Consider the following 22,524-nt stretch of genomic DNA (forward strand, 5'->3'; position numbering starts at 1 on the left):
ACGCACAGACTTTAAAGCCATGAGGTATCATGTAATAAGTGGATAAGGGGGAAGTGAATGACTATGAAACTATGAGGAGCTGGTTAAGCTCCTAAGACCCCCAGCAGTGAATTTTATTAAGTATATCTAAGCAATTGCAGCAAACTCCCCCAAAAGATGACTATGTACTTATATTCAGAGAAATCTTGGGAGATCAGGTGCTTCTTCAAAGCCAGTCCTGAAAAGAAAAATAGACTAATAATAATAATATTAATAGAAAGATGGCTCAGAAGGAATGGAGGAAGTTAAAAAAAAAAAAAAAAGCCATTGGGAAATTTATGGAAAAATAAGGCAGATACTCGGAAAAACAGCCAAACAGAATATCCCTTTCATATTCTATAATCTCCTGAAAGCAGATCTTATTTATGTTTAAAACCAGCACAGTACATTACAAATCCTAAGCACACAGATAATATCTGTAAAATGACTCTCTCTTTAGATACATGGAGGGTGAGGTTTCATGAGTGAAACCTTCAATGATTTTAGAAACCTTCATTTTCCATCTCACGAGAATCTTCCTCATACAAACAGAGCAACCATTACCCTAAAAATAAAGCATCCCTTAATCTAGTACATAAAATAATTCAAGCAGGTAAAGTAAATCATGACACCTTTTATTCAATAAAGGGTGAGCAACCAATCCACGGTCAAACAGATATTTATACTGTTCTTCCCCCCCCCCAAATAATTGAATCCAGTTAACTCCTGTTGCTGCCTGATTCCAAAATTATTTGTCTTCTAACTACAAAGAATGTTTTATATTCATGTAGCTAGAAAATTAGCCCTGTCAACATTAGCATGTTCTCCGGAAAAAGTTCATCTCAGGGTTTCAAGGACTCACTAAAATAAGTCTGTATGTTTCTACACATACATTCAGGGATATTACAACAGGAAGTATAGGACATTGCAACATTAATATCTGAAGCAAGAAGATTTGTAGTATACATTATATATATGTAGTATATATTAATTACATAAAAATATAAAATATATATTTACAAATATATATATAGACTTACTGGATAAATTTAGATAGCTGCCGTTTTACTTTTAAAAAGTATACACAAGATAAAATGGAATTTTAAAAAATCCTAATTACTTTTTTCTTTTAAAAAAATTTCTAACTCATTTGAATGTTACTGAGTGAGCAGTAAGGTGTGAGCAAGTCAACTAGTCTGCCTCAATGATACTGAACCCAAGTTCACTAAGAGGTGGAGGTAAAAAAGGCTATAGGTACGGTCTCTCTGCCTGAATGCCATCTGAGGTCTTTCAACAAATGGTTCTGAACCCTGGCCGCGTATTTCAATCACCTGGCGGAAGGCATAAAATATAAAATGCCTAAGCCCCATGTTGCATCTATGGAATTAAAGGTCACCAAAGGGGACGCCTGGGTGGCGCAGTTGGTTGGACGACTGCCTTGGGCTCAGGGCGTGATCCTGGAGTCCCGGGATCGAGTCCCACATCAGGCTCCCAGCTCCATGGGGAGTCTGCTTCGCTCTCTGACCTTCTCCCCTCTCATGCTCTCTCTCACTGTCTCTCTCTCTCAAATAAATAAATAAAATCTTTAAAAAAAAAAATAAATAAATAAATAAAAATAAAATAAAGGTCACCAAAGTAGTGTTGTAGTCAATTGAAAACTGGATCTCAGATCAGCCTTTTGGAAATAATGTTCTAACACCAAAATGTTTCTGCAATTCCCTGATCTGTGTGATGAAGGTGTTTCTACCAACATTTTCTCTAACTTCAAAGGCACAGAAGAGATTACTATGTAAAGATTTAGTTACGTCAATGTTTCCTTGTTGCTTAGATTTACCTCTTTAGGGGCAAATAAAATCTCAAGAACAAACTACAAAGAGGGGAATGAGAATATTACATAAAAGGCAATGGGATAAGTGACCATTAAAAAAACATATATCTTCCTAATACCTAAAAAACCCTCAACTCTCAACTCCAAGAACCTGAGATTGTGTATAGGAAAAAAAAATGCTGTTTTGGACTGAAGAACACTGTGTCCTAAAATCAAGCTCCTCAGGGAGCCAGGTGACAGTGTGAAGATAATCATCTTGACACCAGAATAAAAAGACTACACCCTCTGTTCCCAGTTCATTCAGATGGCACAAGGATTTTCCTCATGCCAAGTAAAATGTAGGTCTTTGGTGCTAGTCTAAAACTACGCAACCACTAGCATGTCCTACCTCACTCAGGTCACTGGGGCAATATGAAGGAAGAATCCTTCATTACTGTTCTAATACATTAGTCTAAGATCTAAACAACTTATCCATTTCTCCCATTTCGGCTTTCCCCAGCCAAAGACCACCTGCTTTTTAAATCAAAGCAGATATCTGAAAAAGGTCCCACTCACTATGTTCTTTTTGCCCATTTTGATCCTTACCACATCTCCTCTTCCTATAACCTGATTCTTCTGAAATTTTCTGGTGCTCTTCAAAAAGTTTTTTAAAGAGTTCTCACTTACTGAAGTGTTATCACAGAAATGTAGGGTTATCCCTTACTGTTTGTATTCTAGAAACTAAACAGCCTAAAAAAATCAGTGATTGTCAAGATACAGTACATAAATTTGCTGTCTATCCAGAGACGAAGTTGTTCTTTCACAGCTGCATCTTAAGGATCTAACAATTACTTTTATTAGCAGAAATGAAGGCTATCTGACTCTTATCCTAAGAAATACATATAATGTAAGATCAAAAACATTCTAGAAAGAAAGGGATTACACAAAGTATATGATTCCAAAAAAAAAAAAAGAACATGGAAAACCAAGTCCATTTATAGCATTTCTTTAGTTCAGAAGATATTTCTTAGGGGTTTTATGCTACAAAGATTATGAACATAGAAGTCAATGTATATCCCATTTCCCACCCTTTATCATGCCCTCCCTCACCTTGTACGCGCAAATATGAACATACATACACAACAATCTCCAGAAAATGCCTCCCAAGAAATTATTTAATAAATCATAAAAATTGCACATTTCAGCAGCCATAAGAATTGTAGCACAAAAATTCCAAAGGTCCTGCTTTTAGCAGCTGAGAGGTAGAGGATGCTTTACAAAGAAATTCTGTATTAAATTCTCTTCTTTGAGGGAGTATGGCAGCAAAGAAAAAAAATTTTTGTAACTTGATTGAATATAAACAACATCCAAAGGAAGTAAAACTCTTTATGAGTTGGAAAAGAAACTACCTGATATTTAAATTGCAAACCCCTCCCTACACGGACAAAAGTTTTATACTGGCTTAACAATATTGAAAGAGTATGACACAAGTAATTGCAATAAACAACTGAGCCCCTCTCCCCCAACACCAAATAATTCATATATATTCTAAAACCTGATCTATTTTCAGAAATATTATGTATTGTTAAAATACAAATTATCCAGAGGAATTACCTGAAGTGAAGTATAAGCAAACAACTTGAGAAAAATGGAGTTTAAAAACCCTTGAAGAAAGCTAAATGAACTTTTAAAAAACCAGGGAGGTAAAGAACAAGATTAAACTAAACTGCACATCAGGTAGTCAAGGAAAGTAAGATTTACTTTGTATCAACCCATACAAGCAAAATGCTATCTTAAGTTGGTCACTGAGCAGAGAATTCAGCAAGTCCAAATGAAAGAGAGGGAGGTGTTTAAAAATGACACTCTGTAGAAGGAATGATCCAAACAGCATGAGAATTCTTTAAATCTCTCAATTTAAAAAAAGATGCCAGGACCACCTCATGCCCTCCCTCGTACTTGTCTCAACGTGATTGCCAATACGTTTGTACTCTTCAAAGTTCCAGGGGTCATAAACAGCTTTGTATTAGCTGAATGAATTCAACTTCTGTATCATGGATTCCATTCAAATTCACTGTCCTGTCTCTACCTGGGGTGGAGGTGCTGGCTTGCCATTAAGAGCCATCTGGAATGGGGTGGCCTGGCCTGCAGGAGGCAAAGGAGCAGTCTTCAACTTCTTTGTACTAGTTTTAGATGGCCGTTCCTCCTCCTCTTCATCAGAATCCTGAAGGCCATACTTAGAAAAATGGGAGACCTAAGGAAAAGGAGAATCCAACAAAATCAACTTTTTAAAAAGGACTTTATTTTTAAGTAATCTCTACATTGAATGTGGGCCTCAAATTTACAACCCCGAGATCAACAGTTGCATGCTCTACCACTGAGCCAGCCAGGCACCCCAGAATCCAACAAAATCAATTTTAACACTTATATTCCTAACAGCTTCTAAAATACTTGCCCTTGAAATCATGCAGAATTAGCTTTAAAAAGAAAAGAGTTTTCAAAATATTTAAGACAGAATGAAACGTCATCTATCACATGTAATTTATTGCTGTCCCTAGATTTAGATGTTTAGTACATGTACTGGTTGCTTGTACATAATACCAACTTACTAATAAGGAAACCAAATCTGGAAGAGCCATTACTATTTTCACGTCTATATACTGCTTAGCTGTTCACTACCGACTTATGTCAGGCCTTCAGCAATTAAATAACGCAAGTGGCTTAGAAGAGAAAGAAACCATTAGGTTAAACTATTAAGGAGGAAAGGATGTTAATGTTTTCATCCCCTGAAATCTTTAAATGAATGACAACTGAGGAGGGGTTAATATCAAGAGATAAAAATTCTGTCTCATGCCTCTAATGATACCACAGATTGAAAAAACACTCCTTAGAAGTATGGATGAGGCAGGATGTGAATCATGAGCATAAAGTTTTTCATAGCTTCTTATTGTTCTGGGGTTTAACAAAGGTGTGTAATCTGGGGCAAATCATGCATCTCTATACCTGTTCCCTAATTTGTAAAAAAATAAAGAATTTAAGGGAGGACTCTTCTAATACATTTTGTCACTCTAATTGCAGATTATAAGAACTAGGTTAAGTGACTATCATACCTTAAACACCCAAGAACCTGTTTCAGGACGATACTCTTTGAACTGAGCTCCCTGTTTCCTTGAAACTGCTTCCAATCTACCCTCATAGTTGATGTCAGCAAGTCGATCTGGGCTCTTTATTAAACAACGAGATGTTTTATCTGTTGGCCAAACTCCATCCAGTGTAACTTCAGCCTTCCTGCAATGTACAACCACATAAAGTATGAATGTTCCATATTTAAGACCAGAAAGCCAAGTAATATCTATATAAACAGCAAATAAAGGTACCTGTGTTATTTTGGAATTACTCTGCAGATGTTTCATAAACTTGAGTCTTGCCTCCCAGGGTAGATAAGCTCAAAAAGAAGGAATTACCCACACCATCAACTGACTAGCTCAGTATTTGGTTCAAGGGTCAAGCTTCATTCATTCTGAACTACCAGAGCACATCATCAATTATTTCCAATGAAATTTTAGTTAATACACTATACAGCCTGGACCACATTCAGTGCTAATGTCTGGTTAATAAGACCTAAGTCTTAGTGAAGGTCTTAAAGTGCTATTGTACTTAACAAAAACATTAGTAATAACAGCAATTGCCACTGATAAACAACAAGTGCTTAGAGAAGGAGATTAACAGGAACATCATAAGATTAAACATTAAGTAATGAATGTGAAGGCATCTTGACAGGGATTACATTAAAATTTGTAGATTGCTTTGGGTAGTATGGACATTTTAATAATTTAAAGTCTTCCAATCCATGAACATGGGAAAATTTTCCATTTATTAGTCTTTCTTCACTTCTTCCAGCTTTTGCCTATCTGGCTGAATTTATTCCTAAGTATTTTTTCTTTTTGATGCTATTGTAAATCAAATTTTTTTCTTAACTTCCCTTTCAGATTGTTCATTGTTAGCATACAGAAATTCAACCAATTTTTGTGTATTGACTTTATATCCTGCTACCTTGTTGAATTTGTAACTGTTTTTAGTGGAATCTTTGGGTTTTCTGCACAAGATAATTTCATTTCTGAAGAGAGATACTTTACCTATTCCTTTCTAATCTGGATGATGCCTTTTATTTCTTTTCCTTGCTTAACTGCTGTGACTAGGGCTTCTAGTATTATGTCGAATAAAATTGGCAAAGTGGGCATCCTTGTTTTGTTCCTGATCTTAGAGGAAAAGCTTTCATTCTTTCACCACTGAGTCTGACATTCTTTTGAAAATATGGCCCTATTAAGTTGAGGTAGTCTCCTTCTTTTTATTTTATTATTATTTTTAAGTAATCTCTACACCCAACGTGTGGCTTAGAACTTAAAACCACAAGATCAAGAGTCTTGCGCTCCACTGACTAAGCCAGCCAGGCCCCCTGAGGTAGTTTCCTTCTACCTCTAAAAAAGGTGTTGTATTTTGGCAAATGCTTTTTCTACATCTGTTGAGATGATCTGTGATTTTCTTCTTTAATTCTACTAATGTCATGTATTACACTGACCACTTTTTGTATGTTAAACCATCCTTGTGTTCCTGGAATAAATACTACTTGGTCATGGTGTATAATCCTTTCAATGTACTACTGAAGTCTCTTTGGTAATACAGCTGGCCTCTGAACAACGCAGGGGTTAGGGGAACCAACGACAGCGCAGTTGAAAATCTGTGTATCTTGGACTCCCACAAAACTTAACTACTAATAGCCTACTGTTGAATAGAAGCCTTACTGATCACCTAAGTCAACTAACCCATATTGTTATGTTACATTTATTTAAATATTGTATTTGCAATAAAGTAAGCTAGGAAAAAGGAAAATGTTGAGAAAAGTCTAAGGAAAATACACTTAAGGTACTGTACTGTAAAAAAATCCATGTATATGGACCACACAGTTCAAATCTGTGTGGTTCAAGGGTCAAATGTATTTTGAAGATATTTACATCAGGGGCGCCTGAGTGGTTCAGTGGGTTAAAGCCTCTGCCTTTGGCTCAGGTCGTGATCTCAAGGTCCTGGGATCAAGCCCCACATTGGGCTCTTTGCTCAGCAAGGAGCCTACTTCCTCCTCCCTCTCTGCCTGCCTCTCTGCCTACTTGTGATCTCTGTCTGTCAAATAAATAAATTAAAAAAAAAAAAAGATATTTACATCAGTATTCATCAAGGATATTGGTCTATACTTTTATTTTCTTGTAGTTTCTTTTTCTAGCTTTGGAATTAAGGTAATCCTTGCCTCATGGTTAGAAAGTATTCCTTCCTTTTCAGTTTTTTGAAAGAATTTGAGAAATGACATTAATTCTATAAACGTCCGGTAGAATTTACCACTGAAGTCATCTGGTCAAAGGCTTTTGGTTGGGGGAGGACTTTTTTTTTTTTTTAATTACTATTCAATTTCTTTACTATAGGGCTATTTTGAATTTCTTCATGATTCAATCTTGGTGGGTTGTGAACATAAACTACTTTAACTATGGCCCCGTCATCTGTCCAAAGAGGTATCAGAAGCTAGTTTCCCAAATTAAAATATAGAGAAAGAATTAAAAATGGTTGCAGCAGACATAAGGGAAAAAACCTACTATCAAAATACATTTTTGAAAAATAAAAGTTGGACCTGATAGTATTAGGGAAAAGGAGTCAAAAAGTTCTAGTATAGCATTTACCACTTATACTTTCAAATTAGAGAAACAATCACATACTGTACAGTAAGTTAAAAAAAAAAAAAGTTGCAGAAAAATGTATATAATGTGAAAGGAATTTTGTGAGTTAGATTATTTTCTAAATATGTAAATAAATCCATACCTATTTAGCCCTTCACCCACAGGTGGTTTTTGGTTATCATCTAAGTAGACAATCACTTCTTTCCTTCGAATATGCACGATCTCATCCAAATTTAGATTTGTCAAATTCACATCTCCCTCAAAATAGATTGAACCATAACCTATACAAGTAAAAGCAAATAGTTGAAAAGTCATTCTGTACAGAGGACAAATAACCTATTTTATACTTCCACTGACTAAATGCTCAAAAGAAAACCAACTTTAAACATTAATCAGTATTTCATTTTTAAATTTTTTAAAAGATTTAATTTTTAAGTGATCTCTACACATTGAACATGGAACTTTGAACTCACAATCCCATAATCAAGTCACATGTTCCACCAACTGAGCCAGCCAGGCTACCCCAAACATTAATCAAATCACCCAGTAATATCATCAATAGCTTATTTCATTCATAGTATATATCAGAAGATGACATCAAAACCAGTTATCTGGTTTAATATCTACATTTCTACTGCACTTATCCTTAAAACAGTTTTCTTAAATCTCTTCACAGTACCTGTACTATTGCTACACAAACAACCCTCACTTAGTACCTAGCTTGCACAATAAATTAAAATGCCAGAGAGCCCTCTCTAAAATACAATATAGCAAGATAAGATTTCCCCCCAAAACTTTATCTGTATTAAATTATTAATATAAAGCTGAATCTAACTATTATTCATCTCTTATTACTCACTTTTCTTACTTAGTATTTTCTTGCTGATTATAGTATTTTCTTTAATTGTAGAAAACTGCAACGAGCCAAACAGTTACCAAAGAATGTTATATGGTTCTAGTCTTACTTTGTTACCTGTCCATTAAAGTGTCTACTATGCAGGTCAACGTAGGTCCAGATCCTTGGCTTAAATATTACAAAATCCTAAGCTCACACTCACCTTTACGACCAATAGTGAAGTCAGAGACAATACACTCTCCCTTTTCATTGGTTATTTTAGCAAGGTCATCCATAGATGGAATAGTATAGTAACCAACCTTAGTGAGAACAATGCCTATGACAAAAGAAACAGAAAATATAATATTAATTGTAATTGTCCTTATGTAGAGAAATTTTCGTAATATTTATTTTACTTTTTCCTTTTTAAAAAGAGTAATTTTTTAAAAAATACTTTATTTATTTATTTATTTGACAAAGAGAGAGATAGCAAGAGAGGGAACCCAAGCAAGGGGATTGTGTGAGGGGAGAAGCAGGCTTCCTCCTGAGCAGGGAGCCTGATGTGGGGCTCAATCCCAGGACCCTGGGATCATGGTCATGGCAGACATTTAATGGCTGAGCAACCCAGGCGCCCCTTAAAAGAAAAAACTCTTAAAATAATCTGAAATAATCCATAACTAAATTATTAAATAAAGAGAAAATATATAGGACTAAAGCATTTTTCCAAACTATTTCTTCTTAAGATTTTATTTATTTATTTGAATAGAGAGCACATGAGCAAGGTGGAAGGGGGAAGAGGGAGAGGGAACAGACGACTCCCTCCTGAGCAGAGAGCCAGACATGGGGCCTGATCCCAGGACCCTGAGATCATGACCCGAGCCAAAGTAAGACGCTTAACCAAATGAGCCATCCAAGGGCCCACCAAACTGGTTTTCTGAGAAACACTATTCCTAGGAGAAACTGTGCTTTTTAGAAAAAGGTTCCTAGTCAAACTAAGTTTGGGAACCACGAACATGATAGTAAGTTACAGGCTCTGAGAACTTACAAAATAATTAAGTCTAACAATCAAGTCTTAATGTAGTGTTTTCCATACTTACTTAATCACAGAACCTTTTCATATGGTACCCATTAACATACTGCACTATGAAAGGCATTCCATAAAATGAGTTCTGAGAAAGGCTTACTTAATCCATTTTTCTTCTATTCTATGCAAAACCCAACATGGAAAAAACCTGCCTTGATTCAGTGGTAGAGGCAGAACTACAACTCTAAACTCAATACTTTTTTTAAAAAGATTTATTTATTTGAGAGAGAGAGTGAGTGAGTGCGTGTGCACACACATACGTGCGTGCGCACATATCTGCGAGGTGGAGCGGGGAGGGGCAAAGGTGGAGACAAAATTCCAAGCAGGGCAATTGGGTGGCTCAACTGGTTGGGCCCCTGTCTTCGGCTCAGGTCATGATCCCAGAGTCCTGGGATCGAGTCCCACATGGGGCTCCCAGCTCCACGGAGAGGCTGCTTCTCCCTCTGACCTTCTCCCTTCTCATCTCTCTCACTCTCTCTCTCTGATGAATACATAAAATCTTAAAAAAAAAAAAAAAAAAAAATCCCAAGCAGACTCCCTGCTGAGTGCAGAACCTGACACAGGGCTCCATTCCATCCCATGACCCTGAGATCATGACCTGATTCAAAATCAGAAGTTGGACACTTAACCGAATAAGTTATCCAGGTGCCCCAGGAAAGGAATTTTAAATTGGAAGGTGACAAAGTCAGTGAGAAAAATAAGAAGAAAAAAAAAATCTAGAGTGGGCATTTGAAAAACAGATGTAGTGTCAGAATAATTTCATGTAGATACACACAAATATATACTTGGATTCTTAATGTGAAAATATACACTTGTTTCCTCAGGGCACCAAGTGACCAGAAAATATATATGAAGGCAAGAATATAATCAGATACAAAAAAATTTCACAGACACTTAAAGAGTAACTATAAAACAATCTGAATGTTCACTAACAGAGAATAAATAAACCAAGTGTGGCATATATATAATAACTGAGTATCACTCAGTAATAAAAAAGAATGAACTGTTGATGTATCATGGATGAAATAAAAAATATTAAAGAGCTAAAAAGAGTACAGAGAGTATGATTCCAGAGGAGAAGCCTGCTTCTCCTCTCCCTGCTGCTCTGCCTACTTGTGCTCTCTCCCTCTTTTGCTGTCAAATAAATAGATAGTATCTTTAAAAAAAAAAACCTAGTAAACAATCTGAGTTTATAAAGTTAGGGAATGTATAAGGATAGTATCTGGCTATAAAATTTGGGATCTCTAAACTATACCAGGATAATTAATGACATGAATTTTAACTACTCCAAAGGTAAAAGAAATATGTGAATTAAGAACCAAACAAAACCAAGTGAAAGTGTTTAAATGTCAACACTTATAAAATGTAATAAAAACATTTAATTAGAAGTTAAGGTAGCTGACTTCCACTAAATTGAAAACCTGAGAGAAGTAAGAGGTCTCAAATGACTGGTAAAAGATTACCCATGCAGCAATCTGAATCTGACCTGCCGGATGCATATGGTAAGTATTATTTTCTATTTCTTCTCGGTCATCCTGCAGTGACTCCTCATGAAAAGAGGTCTCTTCACTGCTTCCTTCCAGCCCATTTCGCAAGGCAGCACGCATGTTTAATGCAACAATGGTATCATCCACACTGCCACTACTGTTGTGTTTATTTCCAGCAGTCTCCGGGGTTTGAGGAATGGGTTTGGCAATAGGATTAGTATAAAAACGTGACACAAGAGAATCATCATCTCCATCCTGCTGATGGTTCTCATCAACAGGTTTGCTCAGGAAACTGAATCTGAAAAGAAGAAACAAATGTTATCTAAAGAGCTACCTTTATAACAATGATAATAGCCAACCATCACTGAAACTTTACTGAGTAATTCTACATATTAAAAAGTTATTTAGACTGACAGAGAAAAATAACTTGCCCAAACTCAAAAAACTCTGAGAGCCAGAATTGGGATTTTAACACAGGAAATATGGCTGCAAATTACATCATCTATTTTTATGATCAGATTACAACTGAACTATTTTCATGAATGAATGAACCTGAGCATCCCAATTTTTTAAAATAGATTTTATTTATTTGACAGACAGAGATCATAAGTAGGCAGAGAGGCAGGCAGCTAGAGAGAGAGAGGAGGAAGCAGGCTCCCTGCTGAGCAGAGAGCCCGATGCGGGGCTTGATCCCAGAACCCTGAGACCAAGACCCGAGCTAAAGGCAGAGGCTTACTAACCCACTGAGCCACCCAGGCACCTCTGAGCATCCCAATTTTTAGTCAAAAAAAAAAAAAGAAAGAAAAAAAAAAAGAAAAAGAGTGGTGCCTCAGTGGCTCAGTCAGTTAAACATCTGCCTTTGGATCAGGTGACGATCCCAGGGTCTTGGGATCAAGCCCCGCGTTAGGCTCCCTGCTCATGGGGAGTCTGCTTCTGCTTCTCCCTCTGCCTGCTGCTCTGCCTACTTGTGCTCTTTCTCTATCAAATAAATAAATTAAATCTTTAAAAAAAAGAAAAAAGAAAAAGGCACTCTACTACGTAAGGTCAAAGAAGAGCAGTGAATTTCAAACAAACTAAAAAGTTTAGATTTTTAATCTAAGCAAGGTATTAGAAAATGCTTCATTAATGAAAAACCAAGTAAGAATTTTATCCAAAGAAAAAGAAACAAACAAACAAACAAACAAAAAAAACCACAGGAGTTCAAGGATGTATATACAATTTTTCACTGAAGCATCGTTTTGAATACAAAGAATACCAAAATAATCTAAATTGTCCTCCAATGGGGAACTAATTATCAAATATTCACAAAGATGGCTATCAGAGTCATTTAAAAAGTGGAGGCAGATACATTCATATTGATACAGAAAGACATTTATAATAAAATAAGTGGAAATAAGAGGCTATAAAATATTTTATCATTCATGCCTAGTCTCTACAATGTACCTATATAAATAAATTTCTAAACTGTAAGAATATATATCAAACTATTAAGGATTATTGTATATATTTCTATTTCCTCCTTTATACACTTATATACTTATTTTTATTTTTTTGGTGTGGTTACAATGACAATGTGTCATTACCACAAATAAGACATCCCTTATTTTAAGGGCGGGGGGGGCCCAGGGGTGTCAAATATATGAGAACCCTGTCCAAAATGACACATGAATATCAAAATAATTACATAAATTGAATCAGAAGATCTCCTATAATTTTAAGATCTAAAATACCCAAAAAGCAAAAACACGACTTAATTTCCAGGTGCTCATATGCTATAATAATATGCCACATTCACCAATCTTCATAAATTTTCATAGAATGAATAAATTCCAAGCTCAGAATCTCTTCAAAATGAGAACAGGGTGCTCTATTAGAAATAACCCAAAACAAAATTCGGTTTACCTCTCCCCATTTTCTGGATAATCAGATGGTGAAGCTAGATCTTCCGAGTCACGATTAACAGGAGAGAAGAGATTACTATTGTTAAGGTTTTTCAAAACCAACTTCTTAATGCTCTTCCTATAAAGAGACCAAAGGAGAAAAAAAAAAAAGAAAGAACTCAGGCACACATAATTACATAACTAACATTATCTTAAAAACTAGTCAAAAAGAGCATTCTTGTTCAGCTCTTACATATCTAAAAATGACCTAACAAGTTTAATTCACAATGTTTAATACATAACCAGAATATAAGATCTCAAATATATTACATTCTGGTGTTTGGAAGAGTAAGTGAAGCACTTAAAAGAAAGTGGGAAATCTCCTCGAAAACAGTCCTCCTCCTCTGAATCCTCAGCATTCTACCCAGACACTTAGTTAACCCATCATACTATATCTTATATTTCAATTACTTCTCTAAATATCTTCTCTTTAAATATTTTCTTCCTTTCTTGACAGTCAGGATTCATGACTGTCTCCTCACAGAACTTGGAGTGCTGCCTTGAAGACGATAGGAAAGAGACTTTTGCTGACTGAGTAAGATTCCTTTTTAAGGATGATAAGAAACAGGAGCAAAAAACCCCTGACATCCAGTGATGCAAACAGTCACAAATATCTTCAAACTTCACAGGTATGTATAGCAGGTTTACTTAAGGCAAGAACCTCTATCTTATATATGCTTCAAATAGAAGAACCATAGAGGGGATCTTATCTTATTCAATCTCCACTTAAAAACTCCTTGGATTAATTAATGTGCTCTATTCCCTCTTTAAAAAAACAAACTACAGGGGCACCTGGGTGGCAAAGTTACTTAAGGGTTTGCCTTCAGCTCAGGTTATGATCCCAGGGTCCTGGGATCCAGTCCTGCATCCAGCTTCTTGCTCAGCAGGGAACCTGCTTCTCCCTGTCTCTCTGCCCCTTCCCCCAGCTCATGCTCTCTCTCTGTCAAAAAAAAATAAACAAAACCTAAAAAGAAAAAGAAATCTCTGGAAGTCAGTATTATCATCTTTGAGCTCTAATTATTGGCATAAACAATTTTAAAAATGTAATAACATAAAATAACTTTTAAAAAGACACAAAAGTGAACAAGGTATTTCTTCAAAGAGATAAATGGCCAATATGCAAATATTATTAGTCATAAAGGAAATGTAAATTATAAGCATGAAATACCACTTCACACCCACTAGGATGGCTATTATAAACAAAACAGAAAATACTAAGTGCTGACAAGAAAATGGAGAACATGGAAACATGCACTGCTCTTAGGAATGCAAAATACCGGAGCTGTTACAGAAAATAGTTGAAAGCTCCCCAAAAGGTTAAATACAGAATTAACATATGAGCAAACAATTCCAATTCTATTTTTTTTTAAAGATTTTATTTACTTATTTGTCAGAGAGAGAGAGAGCGAGAGAGTGAGAGCAAGCAAGCATAGGCAGACAGAGTGGCAGGCAGAGTCAGAGGGAGAAGCAGGCTCCCTGCGGAGCAAGGAGCCCGATATGGGACGCAATCCCACGACGCTGGGATCATGACCTGAACCAAAGGCAGCTGCTTAACCAACTGAGCCATCCAGGCGTCCCCCAATTCCAATTCTAGATATATACTCAAAATATTTGAAAATAGGCAAACAGATACTTGTATACCAAGGTTCATAATAGCACTATTTACATAGCTAAAAGGTGAAAACAACCCAAATGTCCAACAACAGATGAATGGACAAACCAAATGTAGTTTTGGTTTGTCCAAACAATGGAATATTATACTGTCTCAAAAAGAAATGAAGTTTTGGGGCACCTGGGTAGCTCAATACGTTAGGCCTCTGCCTTTGGCTCAGGTCATGATCTCAGAGTTCTGGGATCAAGCCCTCCATCGGGCTCTCTGTTCAGCAGGGAGCCTGCTTCCCTCTCTCTCTGCCTGCCTCTCTGCCTACTTGCAACCTCTCTGTCAAACAAATAATTGGAAATAAAATCTTAAAAAAAAAAAGAGAGAAAAAGAAAAAAATGAAGTTTTGTTTCTGGGTTTTTTTTTTAAACATTTTATTTATTTATTTGATAAGAAATGTGTTCATTTTTTATGATATAAAATTTAAGGAAATAAACCAACCAAAATATACAAACTAACAAAAACAGGGAAAAGTCAGTATGAATATAGAGGACGTAAACGATTAGCAAGTTTGGTCTAATTCACAATCACCATACCCAACAACTATAAAACACATATTCTTTTCAAGTGCACATGGATTATTTATGACAACTAGCCATATACTGGAGCATTAAAGCAACCCACAAATTCCAAAGACTCAAAATTACCTAGAACACCTTTTTTCACATAAACTAGAACTTATTTACAAAATGATCACTTAAAAATCTCTGTGTTAGGAATTTACACTCTTCCATAACCCAAGGCTCAATGTCCCCAGCCATGAAAAAAATTTAAAAAAAAAAAAAAATTTATTAGCATATATAATCATTATCTGAATGATAAAAATACTCCATGTCAAAACTTGGGGAATACAAATACAGCTGAACTGAAGGAAAATTTATATTTTTATTTTTTTAAATTTTTATTTATTTTTTAAAAAAGATTTTATTTATTTATTTGACAGAGACACAGCAAGAGAGGAACAGAAGCAGGGGGAGCGGGAGAAGGAGAAGCAGGCTTCCCGGAGAGCAGGGAGCCCGATGTGGGGTTCGATCCCAGGACTCTGGGATCATGACCTGAGCTAGCTGAAGGCTGATGCTTAACAACTGAGCCACCCAGGAACCCCCAAAATTTGTATCTTCAAACGCATATATTTGGAAAGAAGGAAAGCTGAAAGCTGAAAATCAAAGAACTACACATCCACTTAGAAAAAGGACAGAAAATTAAAACACCAAAAAAAGGGGAGTGGGAAAGGCAGGCACTGAAGATATAAAATGAAATTAAATGAAAAAAAAAAAAAAGAAAAAAAACCCTTGTCAGAAACAAAAATGGGAATAACTCCACAGAGTCTACTGAAATGAAAGACAGTAAGGATACTTTTTAACAACTTTATTCCAATAAATTCAAAATTCTGGTTAGTTCAACAATGTAAGAATAATACTTGCCAAAAGTTAACACAAAAAATAAAAAGTTTAAGGGGCGCCTGGGTGGCTCAGTGGGTTGAAGCCTCTTACTTTGGCTCAGGTCATGATTCCAGGGTTCTGGGATTGAGCCCAGCATCGGGCTCTCTGCTCAGCGGGGAGCCTGCTTCCTCTCTCCCTTTCTGTCTGCCTCTGCCTACTTGTGATCTCTGTCAAATAAATAATCTTTAAAAAATAAATAAATAAATAAATAAGCTTAATAGCCCTATAACTTTTATATAAATTAATAATTAAGAAAAATCAAAACCAAGAACAAGCCTTACTACAAATATGACTTCAGAACCACATATCTTCACTGGTACCCTACATTTATTGAAAAAACGAAACAAAAAACAAAACAAAACAAAAAAAAAACCCAAATACAAAAAAGGTCTATCTTACATGAATTATTCCAGAAAATAGAGAAAATCCTCCCCAATTTATTTTTAAGGTCAGCATAAATTTTATACCAAAACCAGGTAAGAAAGGAAAAGTTAAGTCAATCTAAGTGATGAACAAAATGGCAAAAAATCCGGACAAAAGTTTACAGAGTGAATCCTAACAAGCAAGTAAGTTATCAAACACTATCAGAGCCTGTGTGGAAAGAACTTAGGAGCAACTTAAAAGGGCCTCCACCAGCCAGAGATGGAACAACTTGGCAGTCATAAAAAACAGCGGCTCCAATGGACATAAGCACTGGAACAAGGGTTGGGGGTCAAATAAATAAATAAAATCTTTTTTTTTCCTTAAGATTTTATTTATTTATTTATTTGACAGACAGAGATCACAAGTAGGCAGAAAGGCAGGTGTGGGGGGAGGAAGCAGGCTCCCTGCTGAGCAGAGCCCAACGAGGAGCGAGAGGCTTGATCCCAGGACCCTGGGATCATGACCTGAGCTGAAGGTAGAGGCTTTAACCCACTGAGCCACCCAGGTGCCCCAATAAATAAAATCTTTAAAAAAACAAAACAAAACAAAAAACCACAGGCATATTTAAAACAAGAAACATAGTAAAATATTCCCTTTGCCTTACAGTCCTTCATTTATTTAAAGATTTTATTTATTTGAGAGAGAGAGAGACAGTGAGCATGAGAGGGGAGTGGTCAGAGGGAGAAGCAGACTCCCCCTCAAGCAGGGACTGGATCCTGGGACTCCAGGATGATGACCTGACATGAAGGCAGTTATTTAAACAAATGAGCCACCCAGGCACCCCTATTTATTTATTTTTAAAGTAGTCTCTGTGCTCAATATAGGGCTTGAACTCACAACCCAGAGATCCAAAGTCACATGCTTGACTGACTAAGCCAGCCAGGTGCCCCTCCCTCTTCAGTTTAAATAACACATCCTCAGAATAGCTTTTCTTCATCATTCTCCCCATCAGTCTCCCCTACAGTAGCAATCTCTACTACTCCTTTCTGTCACTTGTCTCACTTGTGATTACTGTCAACATCCCTCTCCTCTCACAGACCGTGAATTCAGCGATGGGAGGAATGTGTCTCGTTCGTAGCTGCATTCCCAATGCCTATCACACTTGGCACTTAGTAGTTACTTGATAAATGTTTGTTGAATGAAGGAATGAACAGATGAATTAAAGAATATTTTCCAAATTTACCATTCAGAATAAGTAAAATTATTGGCTTGCTCTATAGTAACTTTCTTTTGACTAGTATGAAAAGGTAAAAGACATGACAGCAATGAAGTTCTCACACTATCCGTCTACCATATTCATCTTTAAGAGCAAACATAGTAATGTTCTAGAGGTGGCCATACTTATAAAGTCCTTCATGAATCCTTTACCCTCTGTGGTATTATAGGGCAACTGTTTACAGAGTTACACAGTGATAGCCCAAGGCTTGGTTAGGAAGTGAACAGGGGCATATGCCATTTCCTTTAGATAGATAAATACAGTTAAGAGTGAATTCTAGATTCTAACAACTCAGTCATGGAAATGTGACAGCATAAACTGAAAAGACCTTTACAATCTCTATCTCCCCTTATCCCTTGGCTTAGATGATCCCCATCTCTTATAGGGAGGGAGCTGAGATTCTGAACTGAGATTCTATACTATTATTTAGCTTCTTTTATGCCTCCTAAGATGCATTTTTTTTTCTTTTTTTCACAAGATTTATTTTTAAGTAATCTCTGCACCCAATGTGGGGCAAACATACCTATGTATGTAGAGCTTATGTTCATGAGGGAAAAACAGACCAAAAATACAAATATTAAAAAAAAATTATATATGAGAAGGTATGAGAAAAAAAGAAAAGAAAGATGATTAGAATGTGAGGAATACTGACAAAAGAAAAGATGGATACAATTTTAAATAGACTGGTCAGAGTAGTCTTCATTGAGAGGGTATGGGAGCAAACAAATATATATGTAAGCATACAGGGTTAACTACATGCATTTATGCGGAGAAAAATATGTGCCAAACTGTTTACAGTGGTTAACATTTGGAGATGCAGTTTCAGAGCATCAGAGTTTCATTTCTGGGTTATTTTTAACTATATGCATTTATGCGGCACATATTTTTCTTCATTTTTTTCCCTGCGGTACATATCAACACGCTAGGAGATATTTGCTCTAGTGCATAATTTAAATGTAATTTAAATATTTACCAGTAACTCTTCTACATACTTTATGTACTTTTTCCTGTGTGATAATTATTGGTTCAATATCTGTATGTATAGGAATATAAAAATATGTAGATATAGGGGCACCTGGGTGGCTCAGTGGGTTAAGACTCTGCCTTTGACTCAGGTCATAATCTCAGAGTCCTGGGATCGAGCCCCACATCAGGCTCTCTCTGCCTGCCTACTTGTAATCTCTCTCTCTCTCAGTCAAATAAATAAATAAAATCTTAAAAAAAAGTTTTTTAAAAAATGTAGATATATTCCTTTTAATTGGTTTGGTCAATATAAGTTTTATGAAAAAACTGTCTTCTGCTTAAAACAAAATTCGTGAAGACCAAAATCTCAAAATAAAACAAAAAAACCTTCATACATAAAACTAGAAGTATATTAATAAAAATATTTTTATGTTAACGATGGTCATCCCTAAGAATGATTATGCCACTTTTATTATTTGTGATATTCTCTATTTTTCAAATAAAAACAGGAGTGCCCGGGTGGCTCAGCTGGTTAAATGTATGACTCTTGGTTTTGCCTCAGGTCATTATCTCATGGGTCATGGGACAGAGCCCCAGGTCAAGCCACCCCTCCCACCCCCAGGGTTTGGGCTCTGTGCTAAGTAGAACTTGCTTGAAGACTCTCCCCCTGCCCCTTCCCCTACTCGAGCATGCCCATACTCTCTCTCTCTCTAACATAAACAGATAAATCTTTAAACAAATAAAAACCTAAACTTTTAACATTTGTACTGCCTTCAGGAAAATAATTATATATCTTGTACTTAAATTATTATTTACATTTAATTTATGTTGAAAATAAACTCACTTGGGCATGAATGATCCATTGGCTAACGATGGCTCATCGTCATCTAACCCATCAAAGAGATGTGACTTGGCTGTGCCTGTTGTTTGTAAAGCCTTTGGTCGAACTCTGGTGGCAGGGCGGGGTGTTAGTTTATAATGAGTAGGTGTAGTGAGAGCCTTCTGGGCTGCTGGATTTGTTGGTTTCAATCTCTGAAAAACAAAAGCAAGTAAAGTTCCAGTTTAACTCAAATGTATTATTTGGCCTTAAAAGTTCTTAGGAACAGAGTTCAAATACCTCTGCCATTTACCCAGCTAGATACCTCTGTTTATTTTTCAACTAAACCAAAAATCTGAAGCTTCAAAGTAAAATGACATGCGCCCATGAATTAATATTCAATTTCTGTGCAATCCAAATCACTCTGGGAAAAAAAAATAGTATTAGCTCACATTTATTCAAGCATTTAGTAAACGCTGATAGTTGCCATGAGTCAAACACTAAGTACTGGCAATAAAAATAATGAAATCATTTCCCCTGATTTCTGAGGAAATTAAAGTTTGTAGAAGAGACATATAACTAAAATAAGACTTCAGGTTGATTTTGATGGCACCTTTATTATGTTTCTACAACATCTGCAGAATGTTATATATTTGTTTTCCTTAACATTATACATGGGATTATATAACCACTTCAAACAACAATGTCTAACATAATAAAACCTTGTCACAGTTTATGTTTCTCTTTACAGTACAGACTGTTTACACTTCAGCAACAATGAATCTTCCTAGATTTTTTTTGTGATCTCTCACAATTGTGTGCCACTGCTTGGGATGTCTTGACCTACATCTACCAATTTCTCCATATATACTCAAAAAAAGTTAAATGTTACCTCTTTTGCAAAGCCTTATCAAACTCACCCAAAAATCTACACTCTTCCTTAACATGATATTCACCACTACAACATATACTATTAAGGGGGGTTTAGTATATCTACTAAGTTGTGCAAGAATCACCAGTAAGTCCAGAACATTCCCCTACTCCAACAAGAAATGCTGTGCCTCCCAATTCCACCCCTTACCCTAGGCAAACATGAATCCCCTTTGTCTCAATAAATTTGCCTAGTCTAGGCATTTTATATAAACGGAATCATGTGGCCTCGTGTCAGGTTTCTTTCACATAGCATAATGTTTTCAAGGTTCATCCATGTTATACGGAACACGTTATCAGGATTTCATTCCTTTTTATGACTGAAAGATATTTCATCTTGTGTGTGTGTACACATCATATACATACAAAACGTAATTCTGTTTAAAAAAAAAAAAAAATGATGGCACCTGGGTGGCTCAGTGTTAGGTTAGAGCCTCTGCCTGCAGTATACACACACACACACACACACACACACACACACACAAACATATTTCATTCCTTTTCATGACTGAAAGATATTTCATTGTGTGTATGTACACACATATATATACATACACACACACGTAACATTTTTGTTTATCCATTCATCAGCTGATAGGCTATTTTACTACTGTATTTATTATACTGAGCTTGAGAAAATTTAAACACATTAACAGATCCAATCTTTCTCATTAAGTAAATAGCAAGCTCTTAGAAGATGTTCTTGCTTTCGTTTTGTATCCTCAGCAGTAAACACAGTGACTAGCACATACTTAGGTCTGTAATTATGCTGCACAAATAACAAATAATTTTCTTTTCTTTTCTTTTTAAAAGTAGGCTCCACGTCCGGCACAGAGCCCAGTGCAGGGCTTGAACTCGTGATCCTAAGGGTGAGATCAAAAGTCAGACACTTAGGGTACCTGGGTGGCTAGTGGTTTTAAGCCTCTGCCTTTGGCTCAGGTCATGATCCCAGGGTCCTGGGATCAAGCCCCACATCGGTCTCTCTGCTCAGCAGGGAGCCTGCTTCCTCCTCTTTCTCTGCCTACTTGTGATCTCTGTCTGTCAAATAAATAAAATCTTAAAAAAAAAGAAAAGTCAGACACTTAACTGACGTCCCACAAATAATTTTCATCTAAGCAAAACTTACATTTATACAGCAGGGTTAAAAAGTACTTTAGGGGTGCCTGGGTGGCTCAGTGGGTTAAAGCCTCTACCTTCGACTCAGGTCATAATCCCAGGGTCCTGGGATAGAGCCCCGTATAGGGCTTCTCTGCTCAACGGGGAGCCTGCTTCTCCCTCTCTCTCTGCCTGCCTTTCTGCCTACTTGTGATCTCTGTCAAATAAATAAATAAAATCTTAAAAAAAAAAAAATTCCTATCTTACTTCTCTTTATAACTAGTTATAAGGTAATTCAAGAACCAGCTAAGGGAGAAGTGAGATGACATAAAAAACTGAGTAATAGTATCTGTAGACTAACTTATTATAAGCCAGTATGCATTATCTCATTTAATGCTCAACATTAGACAGTATTACTATTCCCATTTTACAGATGAAGAAACACATTTGGAGGCAAAAAGATACCCTCAAGGGGCGCCTGGGTGGCTCAGTGGGTTGAGGCCTCTGCCTTCAGCTCAGGTCATGATTCCGGGGTCCTGGGATCGAGCCCCCCATCGGGCTCTCTGCTCAGCAGGGAGCTTGCTTCCTCCTCTCTCTGTCTGCCTCTCTGCCTACTTGTGATCCCTATCAGTCAAATAAATAAAATAAAATCTTTAAAAAAAAAAAAAAAGATACCCTCAAGGCCTCAGATCGTGCATAGTAACACAATGATTAAACAGACCAAAGCCTACTTTTAATCCACACCACAGCGAGAAGATCATCTCAAAGCATATAAAATCAAGACAAAGTTAACTGTAGAAACCAGAAGAAAAGATATTGCTATGCCACTTAAGAACATCTTGATTTTAGGAAAATCAGCCTCTCTGAACCTTGGTTTGCTCAACTATAAAATGGGAATAATAATTCATGCCTTGGGTGCCTGGGTGGCTCAGTGGTTTAAAGCTCTGCCTTCAGCTCAGGTCATGATCCCCACATTGGGCTCTCTGCTTAGCAGGGAGTCTGCTCCCCACCCCACCGCCTGCCTCTCTGCCTACTTGTGATCTCTGTCAAATAAATAAATAAAATCTTTAAAAAAAATAGTAATACATGC

General features: G+C 36.4%; 1 protein-coding gene across 6 annotated transcripts in view; it reads right to left on the reverse strand.

The window, feature by feature from the left end:
- The window catches only part of NUP98 (nucleoporin 98 and 96 precursor), a 120,061-nt gene that overhangs the window by 37,591 nt on the left and 59,946 nt on the right, over positions 1-22,524 (reverse strand). For all 6 annotated transcript variants that reach the window (XM_044258649.1, XM_044258648.1, XM_044258644.1 and 3 more), the window contains 7 exons: positions 19,437-19,624; positions 12,851-12,967; positions 10,948-11,246; positions 8,601-8,714; positions 7,685-7,823; positions 4,933-5,110; positions 3,912-4,076 (listed from right to left, as the gene is read on the reverse strand). In XM_044258649.1, the coding sequence (XP_044114584.1) occupies positions 3,912-4,076; positions 4,933-5,110; positions 7,685-7,823; positions 8,601-8,714; positions 10,948-11,246; positions 12,851-12,967; positions 19,437-19,624 (1,200 nt within the window). The remainder of the gene's footprint in view (positions 1-3,911; positions 4,077-4,932; positions 5,111-7,684; positions 7,824-8,600; positions 8,715-10,947; positions 11,247-12,850; positions 12,968-19,436; positions 19,625-22,524) is intronic.

This window comes from Neovison vison, chromosome 7, assembly GCF_020171115.1.
Source record: "Neovison vison isolate M4711 chromosome 7, ASM_NN_V1, whole genome shotgun sequence".
NCBI classification, from domain to species: domain Eukaryota; kingdom Metazoa; phylum Chordata; class Mammalia; order Carnivora; family Mustelidae; genus Neogale; species Neogale vison.